At 43.2% G+C, this 15,135-nt stretch overlaps 1 protein-coding gene across 1 annotated transcript in view; it reads right to left on the bottom strand.

Annotated features, from left to right (window-relative positions):
• Positions 1–5,685: 5,685 nt before the first annotated feature.
• MKNK1 (MAPK interacting serine/threonine kinase 1) overlaps positions 5,686–15,135 on the bottom strand; it is a 150,694-nt gene continuing 141,244 nt past the window's right edge. The window contains exons 12-13 of the mRNA XM_069232736.1: positions 7,530–7,573; positions 5,686–7,370 (exon numbers count right to left, since the gene is read on the bottom strand). Of these exons, the coding sequence (XP_069088837.1) occupies positions 7,106–7,370; positions 7,530–7,573 (309 nt within the window). The 3' untranslated portion in view covers positions 5,686–7,105. The remainder of the gene's footprint in view (positions 7,371–7,529; positions 7,574–15,135) is intronic.

The raw sequence follows: 15,135 nt of genomic DNA, 5'->3' as shown, positions 1-15,135 counted from the left end.
GAGGAGTACTGTCCCTTTGCTGGACTGGCCTGCAGTTGCTGCTTCTGCCTGAAAGGAGTGCATAGGGTGAACTTTGCTGTGTGTTCTGCTTAAGAAAATTCTCTAAGGGCTTGGAGTACAGCTTGCCTCCTGTTGGAAGTCTCAGGGACAAAGACTTCAGTTTCCTCAACCTGCAGTACTGGGAACTGTGTTTTTTTTGTGCTGTTCAAGAGGAGAAACTACTGAGACGTTGCCAACGACGCCGCTGGCCTGCACTGTGACCTGCTGACACCACAGTCACATTGCCCCACTTCGCACCGCAACCCTGGTCTCCCAGACACCATCATCAGATGACTTCATCTAACCACTGCTCGCACCGCAACCTGTGGGGCCTGCACTCCGGCATCGCCTGCTCACACCGCAGCCTGGGCATCGGACACAGTCGCTTCTGCTGACATTGGCGCCGCTTCCTGCACTGTGGCCTGTGGGCACAGCTCGTGAGGTACACGAAGCACCGTCCCATCCTGCACCGCAGCCCCGGTCCACCGACGCCAGCACCATCGACTCCTGTGTCACCAGGCATCCTGCCTGCACCGTGGCCTGTGGACACTGCTCGTGAGGGTCACGAAGCACCATCCCGTACCGCTGGCTTTGGCCTACCGACAACTGCGCTTCAGCAATGACGACGCTGCCTACACCGTGACCTGTGGACACCGCATGTCGCATCGTCCTGCTTCGCACCGCAGCCCAGACGCCAACCACGCCGGCACACCAGACTTCATCAGCCTGGAGTTCGATCTGCAACGAGTGTGACCTCAAGGGCCCGATGACTCCTGCACAAACTCCAGAACCAACACTGCGACGTCTGTGACGCTGCTCTCCAGAGCTCACCACGAGGATCACAACACCCTGCAAATCCAAGGTACTGTTTGCGGGTCTTACTGACACCATAGCTGGCCTGCAACGCCGCGGCAGGCCTGAACTGTTGGTTTTGTTGATCACGACACCGTCCTAGCCCCAGGTGGAGCTTTCGACTTCAAGGAACTGTAGTTTTGAGTAAATCTTGCAGAATTCATATTTCTTACTATAAGTTGTATTTTTATCATATTTGGTCTTTTTTATATAGATAAATATAGGCTATTTCTAAAACTGGTGTGGTGTCCTTTTGTAGTGTTCACTTATTACTGTGTGTTATGTGCAAATGCTTTACACATTGCTTCTGAGATAAGCCTGACTGCTCGTGCCAAGCTACTAAGGGGGTGAGCAGGGGTTATCTGAGCAGGTTTCTTCCTTATCCTGACTAGAGTGAGGGTCCCTACTTGGACAGGTTGCAAACCTACTGCCAACTAGAGACCCTATTTCTAACAGTTCCCTTCTTGCGAGTGGTTTCTCGTATGTTTGTCTCATCTTTTCTAATTCAAACAAAAAAACAAAAAAAAAAGACCTTTGATGTTGCTATAGAATAAATTCACTCCACCCTTAATACTTACATTAATTTGAGCAGGTTAGCTCCTGAATAAATACCATCAGTGAGATTGATAGCTGCTTTTGGCTGAATTACTGTCTAATCAAATGTACATTTTATTTTTATCATCATGCTCAATCGTGTTCTTTCCCTTAACTAGTACATCTTCCTGAAAGCCTTTGACCTGATCCACAATTTTAAATGTCTCTGCTTCACCTGGCAAACTGCTGAAGCAAAGCAAAAGAACTCAGTCTTTAAGCTCAGTTTGGCATTATAAATGTCAAATGCCTGTAGGATAAAGGCATCTTTGTGGTAATGTACATGTTGTAGGCCCAGGTTTGACACTACATAAACTCCCAAAGTAGCCATTATTTTACATATGTTAGAAGATGGGTTGCTGGCCACCCAAACAAACTTAAAATTCTCTGTACCTCCTTATTTTGATATCCAATGTAGTTATTAAAACCATATGGCTCACTAGCGCTTCATTTGTAAAAAATAAAAGTACCAGGGCAAGCGTTTTTTGGGGGGGGGGGGGGGGGGCAGCTTGCACCTACTGCCAATGACAGTATCAACAAACAATAACCATCGCACTCCTACAGGTGTGACTGTTCAAACCATTCCAAGGCCTCAAAACTAAGAATGGTTGTGGCAGCAAGTATTAGTTTTCTTTAATGGTAATTGAATTAATAAGCTCCTGTTGTGTTCATGTGAACAACACTAGACAAACAGCGTCACAATGATTTAGACTGTCATAAGTGCCAGTGTTGACAGTTAAATGTCAGTGCTGATCACCGGACACCTGCTTAGGAAGCAGAAAGATGTATTGCGCTGCACTGACCGATGAAGCCCACCATATTTAGAAATCGTTTCCTCCTCTCAGATCTACACCTGCAGAGGAACCACCCTCTGATGAAGTATGCTCTTCTCAACCTAGGTTTATTCTTGCCATATGTCTGTTTCCCTTTTTCACAACCACATTTGCACCCTCCCTATCTGATGGATTACTCACTCTTGCAATATCTGATAGTGCTTTCAATTCTCACACTGACCCACCCACCGTCATCCAAAGAGTTGATTTACACTAAAGTGATTTGTGAATTTTCACATTGCTTGAGCTACGAATAAATTGGTCTGATAATTCGCTCATGCTAATCTTAGAATTTATGCATTGGCTCGAAATTATGCAGAAATTACTTTTGTCAATAGACACTGCTTGTAAAGGTTCATTAATAAAATAAAAACTTCCCAACACATGAATTTTCTCTTAACAGTTATCCTCCAAAGCCCTCATGGCTTTGAAATATTAGTCACCTCAATTTTCCACATCTATATCACCATCACTTGATATCTTTTGTTCGATTAATGAAATTGCTTTTAAACAGTTCTTCCCCTGACTTCCGGACTGTCTTAATGTCAATCTTTGTGTGGGGATGAACACTGCCCCTGCCCATCGTTTTGTGGTAGGCTTTGAACACATCCCTCCAGTGTTCCCACCAAAATGATGAATCAGACAGTTTAGGTAATCAGGGATAGAAAATTATCTATGGATCCAACTTAAAGTACAAATTCAACCTGTTTACTACACTATTTTACCCCATCCAAAAGGTTCAAACTATGCATCCTGCTATGGAAAAGGAAATGGACTCTCAAATTCACTAATCCAATCGACTTGGTTACCATAATCATTTTGCAAGACTTACCTGGTACCTTGCAGTATCATCTTTGATCAGTCTACATTGATTGACCCATTTCAGCCCTCAGTAAAATTGCTGTCAAGTACACATGTGGTGCAGATTGAGTTGCACTGAAGCTGCACAGCTCCATGAGTGTCTAGTCCTGGTTTTAGATAGGGATGCTATGCTTTATGTAGCACATGTGCCACTGTCAATGCTGGATCCTATGCTTGGCGACGACATTGCTGTAGACTTCACATAGCACCACTCCAACCAGATTCTTCCCCACCTATTTTTCACTGGAGTGGGGTACCCTTCAATGGCAGCGCAACCAAGAGTTAGCCATTCTTCATTCCTGAGCACTTCTCACCACTAGATTAGTATACAAAGACTTTCCTGGGAACTCAATTGCCCATTACTGTTGCTCAGGCATTACTGCAAGCGTTGCTGGACCCTTGCCACCAGTTTCACAGAAGACATACACTGGTAAAAGGTTTTCTTTAAGCTCCAGTCTCCTTTAACGTCCAGACTCCCCACCATCTCAGGAGCAACTACCAACAAAATGTTAAACCTTTATTACTCCACCAGATACTACATTCTATATACTGGCTGCAGCTAACTCTGTATACATCATAAATATGGAACATTAAACAGTTTTATATAATCCAGGTACACTAAACATTCAAGACTGTCCACTAGTGTACCACTTATTAGAGTCTGAAAGATAGCTGTGAACAGACACCTTGTGGCTTTCACATTCAAGGGGTCAAATGGCCGCATTTTCATGATCAAGGTGCCCCACAGACATTATGAAGGCTATTGAACTATTTGTTAAAGAGCAAGGGGGAAGAGTGGCAGATTTCAGACAGCACGGAGGTAAAACCTCTTCCAGTATTCTTCAGTTACTTTCCGGGTCACTGCAAGTCATCAGTTAGATGAGCTAGGCCTTTAGACATTCAGAAACCATAACATTTTAGTGCAATCATGTTAATCAATAAGTAAGAGACTCTGGCCCTACACACCCTGCAAGTTGCCTTCAGGTTTTTATTTCCTTAAATACAGTTAGCAGATCAAGTGCAAAATTGAGTGACCATAGAATGCTGGTTGGGCTGTATGGAGGGCCATATTTCCCAGTCAGGCTATTTGTTATAACTGCCTTTGCAGGTGCTCTAAATATTTTGGAATTTGTTCTTTGCTTTCAGCTGGACTAAAATGTTTTCACGGCTTAGATCATAGGTTTTTGATTCTGATAGAATAAAGGTGCAGTCCTTCAAAGATGGGCATTTAGCTGTGAGCTTCAAATAACACTTGATTGAACTGCTGCGGTCATCATTTAGGATGCTTTTAGTGATTCACTTCCCATGACAATCTGACAAGAATACTGTGAAGCATTCACTCAAGTGAGAGGGGACACTGAACAAGCTTACTAGTGGTGGTACCTTAAGTTATTCTGGGGTTTGGATACACCATTAGGACCTAAATCCTGCATACATTCGGGTCCAAGCCATAATCTTGCACTTTAGCAAACAGCCTGGAATTGGAGCTGCAAGGGTCAGCAGCCACACAAAACATCGCACTTTAATAGATGTACTAAAGATGAAATGGGTCAACTTGGGCGTCTTTCTCTACTACTCTGTGCTACTTGACATGCACAGAAAGTTCTGCATGACAAAAGCCACAAGAAATCGATATTCACGACCAGTAGTGAAGGACTATCCCGACTAGCTAACAAATGTCAGCTGAAGGACCTCTGTGCATGGAAAGCAGTTTGGTACTAGAAACCAATGACATTTGAAGGGTCCTGCCATCCACGACCCCTCCTAGGATAAAATAAGTCATGTTAACATGATCGCAAAACTGAACAAGGTTCTCACCATCACTGAAAGCCTATCCCCCAGAAACAAGACTCAAACTGGCACCAAGAACACTGTAGAGGCATTGGCCTCAGTTCTTATAATAGGACAGGGGTTCTGTGCCACAAAGGGTAAAAAATATATTGAAGGTCTCCTAGGGGTTCATGTGTTTGAAATGGTTTAGTGATTCCCCTTTGTTAGGTCCCAATTTAATCTCAATAGCAGGATTACTTTTATTCTATTTGGGAATATATTTGTCATTACTTCCTCTAATCCCAAATTTCAAAACTGCATCTTATGAACGTTCCACAGGGTGCCCCAATTTTGAAGCCATCCTAAGTAGCACATCTGTCTGTCTACAGAAAATTAAACAGCTTAAGCTGACATTTAAAATAGTCCTTTGAGGATTATATCTTATTGTTCAGAATAGCTAGCCCTAATGAGAGAAATTTCACCTGTGAACGATGAAATCTGGCATTAGTTACTTGTGGCACCTAAGAACATCTGATGAGGGAGAGCTAAAACTTCAGGCCCTGTAAGACCTAATAAATTGCCCAAGAGAGCTCACGATAACATCCAAGTAGGAAATCAAATGCAGAGGATGGCTGGCGGATTTAGCGCTTTGCGTCCAGGAACACTAGCACCAATAAATCACTGGGCACTGGCATGCTTTTTCTCCTGAAGTCCTTCAAGTCTAGAAAACAGACCAATGCAAAGTAAAAAAATGAGGTTAATTTATTTTATACATTATGCGGATACATGGGGACCAAGCAAAGTCCGTATTCCTGAGTGTTTCCCAAGTTTCCTTAAATTAAAGAAAAGCAGCATTTTCATAAGGAATTGTTCCATAACGTACGATTATAAAACAGTGAAAATAAAAAGTATGCATTCCGATTGATACAATATAAAATATACAATCACTTCCTTGACAATGGTTAGTCATTTTACGTACAAAAATAACTAGGTTAAGTGCTAAAAACAAAACAAATCCTGTTCACATTTACAAGGCAAGGAAACTGGCTGCACCCCAACTATCATTCTATTACTATCAAAATGGCCTCCAATACACACCTCCTTAATCCTTAAACCACTTTGAATAATTAGGTGGTATTAGCAGCTTTGAAAGGGCTTCACGCACAACTATTAAAATACTTAGTCACTGTGAATCAAAGTCAAATCAGACTCCAGCTGTAAACAAGCGGATCAGCATAGCACCCGCCACATTTGGCTGAATTGCCTTCACATACAGTCATGTTTTAAATACCATCTTTGGTTAACAGTCTGCAAATGTTATCAGTCGATCATGGTCGACAGACTTTCAAAAGGCTTACAATGGTAACAAGAAAAAGTCTAGATATGAATTAATATTTACATGTAGGTAAAAGTATTTGCCACGATTAACTTTTGTGCTCTGCACAATGATGCAGAAATGATATGAAGTGCAGATGTACCTAAAAAATGTAAATGTGGAAGAGACCCATTACTAAACCCCAGACCAATCTTAAACCAGTGATTTTGAAGATAGCATTGCCATTGACAAAAGTGATATTCAATAGCATATAAAGTCACACAAATAGTTTCTTATTGCTTAGTTCCCATTTTGACAGCACCAAAGATCTGATGAGAATAAAAAATAATAATAATAACCTGCACCGCTGACACAAAGGGGACATATGAAGGAGTGGAAAGCAAACTTAAATATATACTCAACTGAACAAACAGTTCGAGCAGCCAAGCTGTTTACAATTGACCAGCGTTCTAATATACATTAACAAGCTTATTCCAATGCCCACTAAAGCCACGACGACCCCTTTAAAATCTTAGTTCACAGTTTTAGGAAACTGCAGACAAACATCGCAATTAAGTCACCCAGAGAACTCCAAGATTAAGGCAGTACATACATTCAAGCACACACTATATAAAAAGAGGCCAGACAGAATAAATAGCATAATAGAACAGACCTGTGCAGAGCATACACAATAGTTCTCTACTTTAAAAATTGTCTTTACTTATTAATGTTAAAACCACTACTTTTAGCATTTTGAGTTGAGCACTTTTAAAACAATAAATAAGTTTACAAAATAATTTGTTCAATGTGCAATAAAAAGTAACTGGCAAGTCCTGCAAATGTCTTATGGCTGAAAGGCGGTTGAACAAAACATGGCTTCTGTTACACTGGAGCTGGGCTGAAGGACGAAGTCACTGGATTTGCTGGCTTGTGCCTTGGCTCTGCGTTTGGCAAGACGGGATTTTGAAGGTGGTGACAGCTTCATGGAGCAGACTGCCTGGACAACACTGTCTTGCTGTTCGCTTAATTCACAGTCATGCTGGGAAAGCTGGCGCTTGAATGCGATAGCCTCTGCAGCAAATATGGTCAGGTCTTTTGTGCTACTGTTCCTATTAAGGGGGAAACAAGTTAGTTAGAACAAGAAAACATATGTAGGAAGCCTTAATGATCTTGACGGCCACAGATAGTATTAGGAAAATATACTATAGGAATAAGTGAACGCAATATAGCTCCAATTGAGTACAAAAAAATAAGCAATATAATATTACCTCAGAAGAATCTGTGGTGTCGGCAATCCCCTCTCAGGAGCATCCTGTAAATGAAGAAAGTTATGATTCATTGCTATCAAGCACTAACAGCTATAAAATGCTAGAATAAACACCCAGATTGAAATATAGGTCGATGTGCCAGCCCTACAAATAATGAAACTGGAGTATGTTAACTAGGTAAGAAAGGTAGGATTATTGGTAATGGTGAAAGGTCACCTTGCATATACTTAGAATTTGATAGCAGCTGGGGGTTGGGGGGAGGAGGAAAGGGATGGAGGGACCGGGGGAGTGTGGAGAATTCCCTGCTACATCATACTACCTTAACTACCATCTCATTCAGCAATATTTGCCAATGACGGGCCTTCTTTTATTTGCCTACCTTTCGGATATATATTCTAGATACCCTAGAACATTGTCCGTAAAATAATCTTTCTAGACCCCTAGCACTAAGTACTTTGGTTATCTGTCTAGGGTTGGCATGACAGTTTAACTGCAACCACCCGACAACTCACTGAACAATTCAATAGAAATGCATTTTAGGTAAGATCACTAATCATCCCTGTGATATTTTTCACAAGATTGGAGGTGTTCACTACTGCAAGGCCTACCACTCCCACAGGGAAATTGGAGTTACCTGGTTATATTTAATAAGCTGTAGTTTCCAGATGGGAGCAGGTCATAGGTTCATGTCTGGTGTCTTTGTGGAAATATAATGAAAAACCTTAACTTATGGTGATGTTGGATTTAAAATTAGTATTTTTAAAATGCTACTTTTCGAAAGATACCATTTTCCTGCCTTAGCCATTTGGTGTCTGCAGCCTGTCGCTGGGTCACATGACTGTAGTTGACTGTGTATTCCTTCTAAACAGCCACACACAATAGGGAGCTTAGGTGTGCCTGGGTTGTTATCACTCGCAGGATGGGAGGAGGAGCTGGGCACAGCCCCACTTACACTTGAATAGTCTATGACTGCCCTCCACACAAAGGGCTGCATACTCTGTAGTTCCTTTGGAGCCAGGGAAGGGCACCTGTGAAATTTAAAGGGATACATCTAAAAGCGTATCCCCACTTTAATGGCACAAATGGGTGTAAGCATGGACTTCAGACACAAACTCTTCAGTACACTTCAGACTTGTGAATATTCTGCAGGGAAGGACTGCTGCCCTAGTATGCTGCCCTCCTCCCCTTTTGCCTGGGTGAGAACAACTGGACCTGAATCTGTTGGTCCCAGGACCCCAAAGTGACTCCAAAGGCTAGTTGGCTAGCCTCCTGATTTCAGCCTCAGGGACAGAAGGCTCCAACAACCTTGAACCCAGCACATGGACTCTGCCATCTGAGATTCTACCCTGACAAGTGGTGCAACCTCAGTACTGGACAATTGAAATTGGGCCTAAGGTGCTCATGTCAGCCTCTGGATCCACTGAAACAGACGCATGGCAGCTGCTGTGTGGCTTGGACCTGCTGCAAAGACCCACATCATAGCTTTCCGGTACCGCCACTGTGCAACGCATCTTTGGAGCAGGCTCTTCAAACACTCAGCAATGGCAGCCTTGACAACGCCAGACTATCACAGCTCGTAAGAACTGACATTGTGCCCCCCCCCCCCCCCCAGAGTGACCCATCCTCTATGGGAGACTACACATCACAAGCCCTTGCCAACCGAATCCTCAATGACGCAGGACCTCTCATCACAACCTCACCACATTTCTGTATCAACTCATTGCTTCAGCTGCTCAATGTATCAGAAGCGGATGCTCGCAACACTGCAAACCGGGATTTAAGGTACTTTGTTCGGCAGGCCTAACTAGGTCCCTATAGCAGGCCCGTGCTCCAATGTGGTCAGCCTGAACTTGTGACTTTGTACTGGTCTGGCACGACCAGATATCCACAGTTGGGGCTTCCTGCTTTTTGCTATTCACTAAAATCCTTAAAACTGTATACCTCTGGTTCTGCTGATTGGATTTTGTTTTTCGGGTTGTGGACTTGTTTTGCCTGCAAGTTAAGCCAGACTTTCTGGGCCAATCTACCAGAGGGTTAAGTACATGTTGATTTAGGGTTGGTTGTGCCTCTCCCCAACGAGGATTGTGGCTGCTGCGTGATCACAATGCAAGAAGATCCACAAGCCTTAAGCAAAGGCAGCTTTCTACAGTGTGGTATGGGTATCCCATTTCGACCATGTGTACATAAGTAAAATAAGGACCTATATGTAGACTTGTCTGTTTGGAGCCCCCCAACCCAACTCCCAAACCCCCCCCCCCCCCCCCCCCCCCCAACCCAATTATTGTTCATCAGCATTCCTCCACAAAATGTCCCCCTCATACCTCAGCCCCTGGAATCTCCTTTTCTGATGGAAAAAAAAGGATGGTTTGTTCTTTAGTTTGAACCCACTGTGATGAGGAGCTATTTCTCTACTAAATCAACTCCCATTTCATGGCCCATAATTCCCTTTCTAGATGTATTTGGCAAAATTCTAATGAAGCTAGGAAGATGTGGACCTTTCATGTACATAGAATCTTGAAATTACAGCTCCCTGTGTTCACATGTCCCCCAAGAACAGAAGCTTGGTCAATAAAGTAATCCTTAATGGCAGCTTTGAATGCCTATCATTTTAGGTCCTATCCAAAGTTGGATTAAGTGGAAATACAATATGGCTAGGTCTATGTTACACACTCCGCTTGTGAAGGTATATATATATATATATATATATATATATATATATATATATAAATAAATAAGCTGCTTCCACATTCTGGGTCTTTGTTAGGAATGGGTCATGAGTCCATCAAGCCTATCTCATCCACTGACTGAACAACCAAAGTGAGGGATGAAAAGACAAATCCATTGGCCCTAGAGACATTTGTGGTTGGTTTCCAGAGCAGATTTAAGTTGCTGCCAACACAATCTCATCTGGTGCATAATCAACTTGGTGGGGGTGGGATCCTGTAAAAAGCAATTCTGTCCTGCATTTGGCCTGCAAGACCAAGCTAATGCACAAATAGGTCTCCCTGAATGAGCATTTCACATCAAAGATCAGCTATGATCAGATATAGGGAAGCCTCTGCCCAATAACATTGCCATACTTACTTTCTTCTGCCTCACAGAAGAGGGAAACTGCTGTTGAAACTATTTAAAGTGCCTGTTTCGAGATGTGTCCCTTGGATGCCTCAGCAACTCACTCATGCTTATTTTGGAAGTCCCTCGCCTGGTGTTAAATTGAGCTACTTTAATGATGGATCCTGTATGAAGCAGTGCTCCACACCCACTTCCAAATCACTCTTCTGCACCTAAATGCCCATCCGTAGGAGGAAATAAAATAGAGTGTGGGGGGGGGGGGGGGGGGGGGGAAGAGAATAATATATTATATATATGGAAAATGTCACTTACCCAGTGTACATCTGTTCATGGCATGTTCTGCTGCAGATTCACATGCTGTGCACTGTTCCTGCCACCTAGTGCTGGGCTCGGAGTGCTACAAGTTGTTTTTCTTTGAAGAAGTCTTTGAGTTACGGGACCGAGTGACTCCTCCCTTTCGGCTCCATTGCGCATGGGCATAGACTCCATCTTAGATTGTTTTCCCACAGAGGGTAAGGTAGGAGTGATAGAGTGAGAATACTAAAGATGTCCATGCAATGGGATAGAGATGTATGTACAAAGTTGAGGTAAAGGAATGTTTTACATATGTACAATTTCTAATTGCAACTTAAAACAGCTACAGGCTCCCAGGGAGGTGGGAGGGTGCATGTGAATCTGCAGCAGAACATGCCACAAACAGATGTACACTAGGTAAGTGACATTCCGTTCGGTGGCATGTGTAGCTGCAGATACACATGCTGTGCATAGACTACAAAGCATGATCTCCCCAAAGCGGTGGTCAGCCTGTAGGAGTTGAAGTTGTTTGAAATAATGTTCTTAGTACAGCCTGTCCTACTGTGGCTTGTTGTGTTGCTAACACATCTACACATTAATGTCTGGTAAAAGTATGAGGTGTGGACCAAGCGGCTGCCTTACAGATTTCTATCACTGTTATGTTTCCTAGAAAGGCCATTGTAGCTCCTTTCTTTCTAGTGGAGTGTGCCTTTGGTGTAATGAGTAGTTGTCTTAGCTTTCAGGTAAAAAGTTTGTATACATTTCACTATCCATCTGGCTATGCCTCGTTTGGATATAGGGTTACCAGTATGGGGTTTCTGGTATGCGACAAATAATTGTTTAGTTTTACGAAATGCTTTTGTTCTGTCGATCTAATACATTAGGGCTCTTTAGGTCTAATGTATGCAGAGCTCTTTCTGCCACTAGGTCTAGCTGTGGGAAGAAGACTGGGAGTTCCAATTTTTGGTTTAAATGAAACGGTGAAATGACTTAGTAGAAATTTTGGATTTGTGCGGAGAACTACTTTGTGTACTTGTATAAAGGGTTCTTCATTAGTGAAAGCCTGTATTTCACTAACTCTTCATAATGAAGTGATTGCTACTAGAAATGCCACTTTCCAAGTTAAGAATTGGACCTGACAAGAATGAATGGGTTCAAAAGGTGGTCCCATGAGTCGTGTAAGTACAATATTAAGATTCCACAAGGGTATTGGTGGAGTTCTTGGAGGTATGATTCGTTTTAGTCCTTCCATGAAGGACTTAATGACCGGTATCCTAAATAGGGATTGTGTGTGTTTAATTTAAAAATTGGATGGATGAAAAGGCCAGATTTGCTTTTTGTAGGTGTAGTAAGTATGCTACGATGTCTTGTATGGACGCATCCAACGGTGTGATGTGTTTTGCTTGGCAGCAAAAGACAAATCTTTTCCATTTGTTAGCATAACAATGCCTGGTGGTCGGTTTTCTCGCCTGTTTAATAACTTCAATACACTAGTTTGGAAGATTTAGATAGCCAAACTCTAAGATTTCAGGAGTCAGATTGCTAGATTGAGCATTGCTGGATTGGGGTGTCTGATCTGCTGTTTGTGTTGACAGGTCTGGTCTGTTTGGAAGCTTGACGCAAGGTACTACGGAGGGGTCCAACAGTGTGGTGTACCACAGTTGGCGTGCCCACGTTGGTGCTGCAAGTATTAGTTTGAGTTTGTTGACTAGAAATGGAATGAGTGGGAGAGGGGGGAAAAGCGTAAGCAAATATCCCTGACCAGTTGATCCATAGAGCATTGCCCTTGGATTGAGGGTGTGGGTACCTGGACGCGAAGTTTCGGCATTTTGGTTTGTGGCAAACAGATCGATGTTTGGTGTCCCCCCCCCCCCCACCCCACTGAAAGGGTCTTTGTAGTACCTGGGGATGCATTTCCCACTCAGGAGTTTGTGGTGATCCCGACTGAGATTTTCTAATTGATTGTGAATCCCTGGCATGTACTGAGCTATTAGGCAAATCTTGTGAATTGCCCAATGCCAGTTTTTTTGTGCTAGGAGGCAAAGTTGCGATAAGTGTGTTTCTCTCCCCCCCACCCCCGTTTAAGTGGTACATCGTTGCCATATTGTCTGTTTTGACAAGAATGTGTTTGTGAGCCAGAAGAGGTTGAAAAGCTTTTAGTGCTAGAAACACTGCTAGCAGCTCTATGTGATTTATGTGTAGCTGTTTTTGCTCGCTGTCCCACTGTCCTTGTATACTGCGATTGTTGAGGTGTGCTCCCCACCCAATCATTGATGCATCTGTTGTGAGACTGGCATGAGGCACAGGGTCTTGAAAAGGCCGCCCTTTGTATAAATTTGTGGGATCCCACCACTGAAGTGAATAGTCTGTTTAGCAGTCTATCAACACTAGATCTTGGAGCTGACCCTGTGCCTGCGACCATTGTTTTGCAAGGCACTGCTGTAAGGGCCGCATGTGTAACCGTGCGTTTGGGACAATTGCGATGCAAGATGCCATCATGCCTAGGAGTTATATCACAAATCTGACTGTGTAATGGTAATTTGGTTGTATTTTTGGCACCATAGTGTGGAATGATTACACCCTTTGTGGGCTTGGACCTGCAATCACTGAGTGTTGGGTGTAGCTCCCAAGTACTGCTGAATTTGGGATGGCTGCAAGTGTGATTTTTGATAATTTATCGAAGACCGTGTGTGTGTGTGTGTGTGTGTGTGTGTGTGTGTGTGTGTGTGTGTGTATAGGATACAGATACCTATTACATAACGTGTGTAATGTTGACACTGTTCTTGAGTGTTGGCCTTTATTAGCCAATCGTCGAGATATGGTAATACATGCATGTGTTGTCTCCTTATGTAAGCTGCTACTACGGCAAGGCATTTTGTAAATACTCTGGAGGCTGTTCTCCCGAAGGGTAATACCTTGAATTGGTAAGGTTTTCCTTGTATAACAAACCTGAAGTATTTTCTGCGAGATGGATGGGTATGTGAAAATACGCATCTTTTAAATCCAGTGTTGACATGTATTCTCCCTGTTTCAGTAATGGGACTACATCTTGTAGTGTCATCATGTTAAAGTGTTCTGATTGAATGTATAGGTTGAGTCTCCTGAGATCTAATATTGGCCTTCGTGTTTTGTCCTTTTTGGGAATAAGGAAGTACAGGGAATAGACCTGTTCCTTTTCGTTGATGAGGTGCTAGTTATATGGCTTGTTTTGTTAATAGTGCTTGCACCTCTGTAACATTGTTAGATGTTGAGACAATAGTTTGTGCGCTTTTGGGGGAATATCTGGAGGAAAATGTGTAAATTCTATGCAGTAACCATGCAGGATAATTGATAGTACCCATGTGTCCGTTGTCATGTTTGACAATTGATTGTGGAACCTTTCCAGTCTTCCTCCCACAGGGGATGTGTGTTTGGGAAGTGGATGGCAAAGTCACTGCTTGTTGTTAGTGGCTTGCTTTGTAAATTGGAATTTTCACCTGGATTTAGGAAATTGCCCACTGAAGGACCCTCAAAACCCCCCTCCGATACTGTGATTGGTATCAGGGCTTTGTCCGTGAGGTGGATGGTTCTGATGGCTGGCCTGAAATCCCCCACCCCCCCCACCATACTGCGGCTTCCTAAATGTCCCTCTGTATTGGGATGAGTAAAGCGCTCCCAGCACTTTGGCTGTATCCGTAGCCTTTTTAATTTTTTCTATGGCTGTGTCCACTTGAGTGCCAAATAGCTGTTGCTGGTTGAATGGCATGTTGAGGACCGCCTGTTGAATCTCAGATTTAAAACCTGATGATGTAAGCCATGCATGGCGTCTAATTGTAACTGCAGTGTTTATTGTTCTTGCGGCAGTATCAGCTGAATCTAATGCAGACCTTATCTGGTTATTTGTTATTGCCGGACCCTCCTCTACTACCTGCTGAACTCTTGGTATTCTTTGGGGAGATGTTGAATTATGTCACTCATCTCATCCCAATAAGCCGTGTCATATCTTGCGAGGAGGGCCTGAGAGTTCGCTATGCGCCACTGATTGGCTGCTTGTGACACTACCCTCTTTCCTGCCACAAATTTTACTCTTTATCTGGAGGGGGTGCATCTCTAGATGAGTTGGCCCTCCTCCTCGCCGCACTGACCATTACTCAATCTGGGGGTAGCGGCTGCGTGATAAATCCCAGGTCAGAAAGTGGTGGTGGTGGTTTATATTTATTTTCTACCTTTGGTGTTATGGCCCTTCCTTTAACTGGCTCCT

The sequence above is a fragment of the Pleurodeles waltl genome, chromosome 4_2, assembly GCF_031143425.1.
Source record: "Pleurodeles waltl isolate 20211129_DDA chromosome 4_2, aPleWal1.hap1.20221129, whole genome shotgun sequence".
NCBI classification, from domain to species: domain Eukaryota; kingdom Metazoa; phylum Chordata; class Amphibia; order Caudata; family Salamandridae; genus Pleurodeles; species Pleurodeles waltl.
This window is presented reverse-complemented; position numbering and strand designations above follow the sequence as displayed.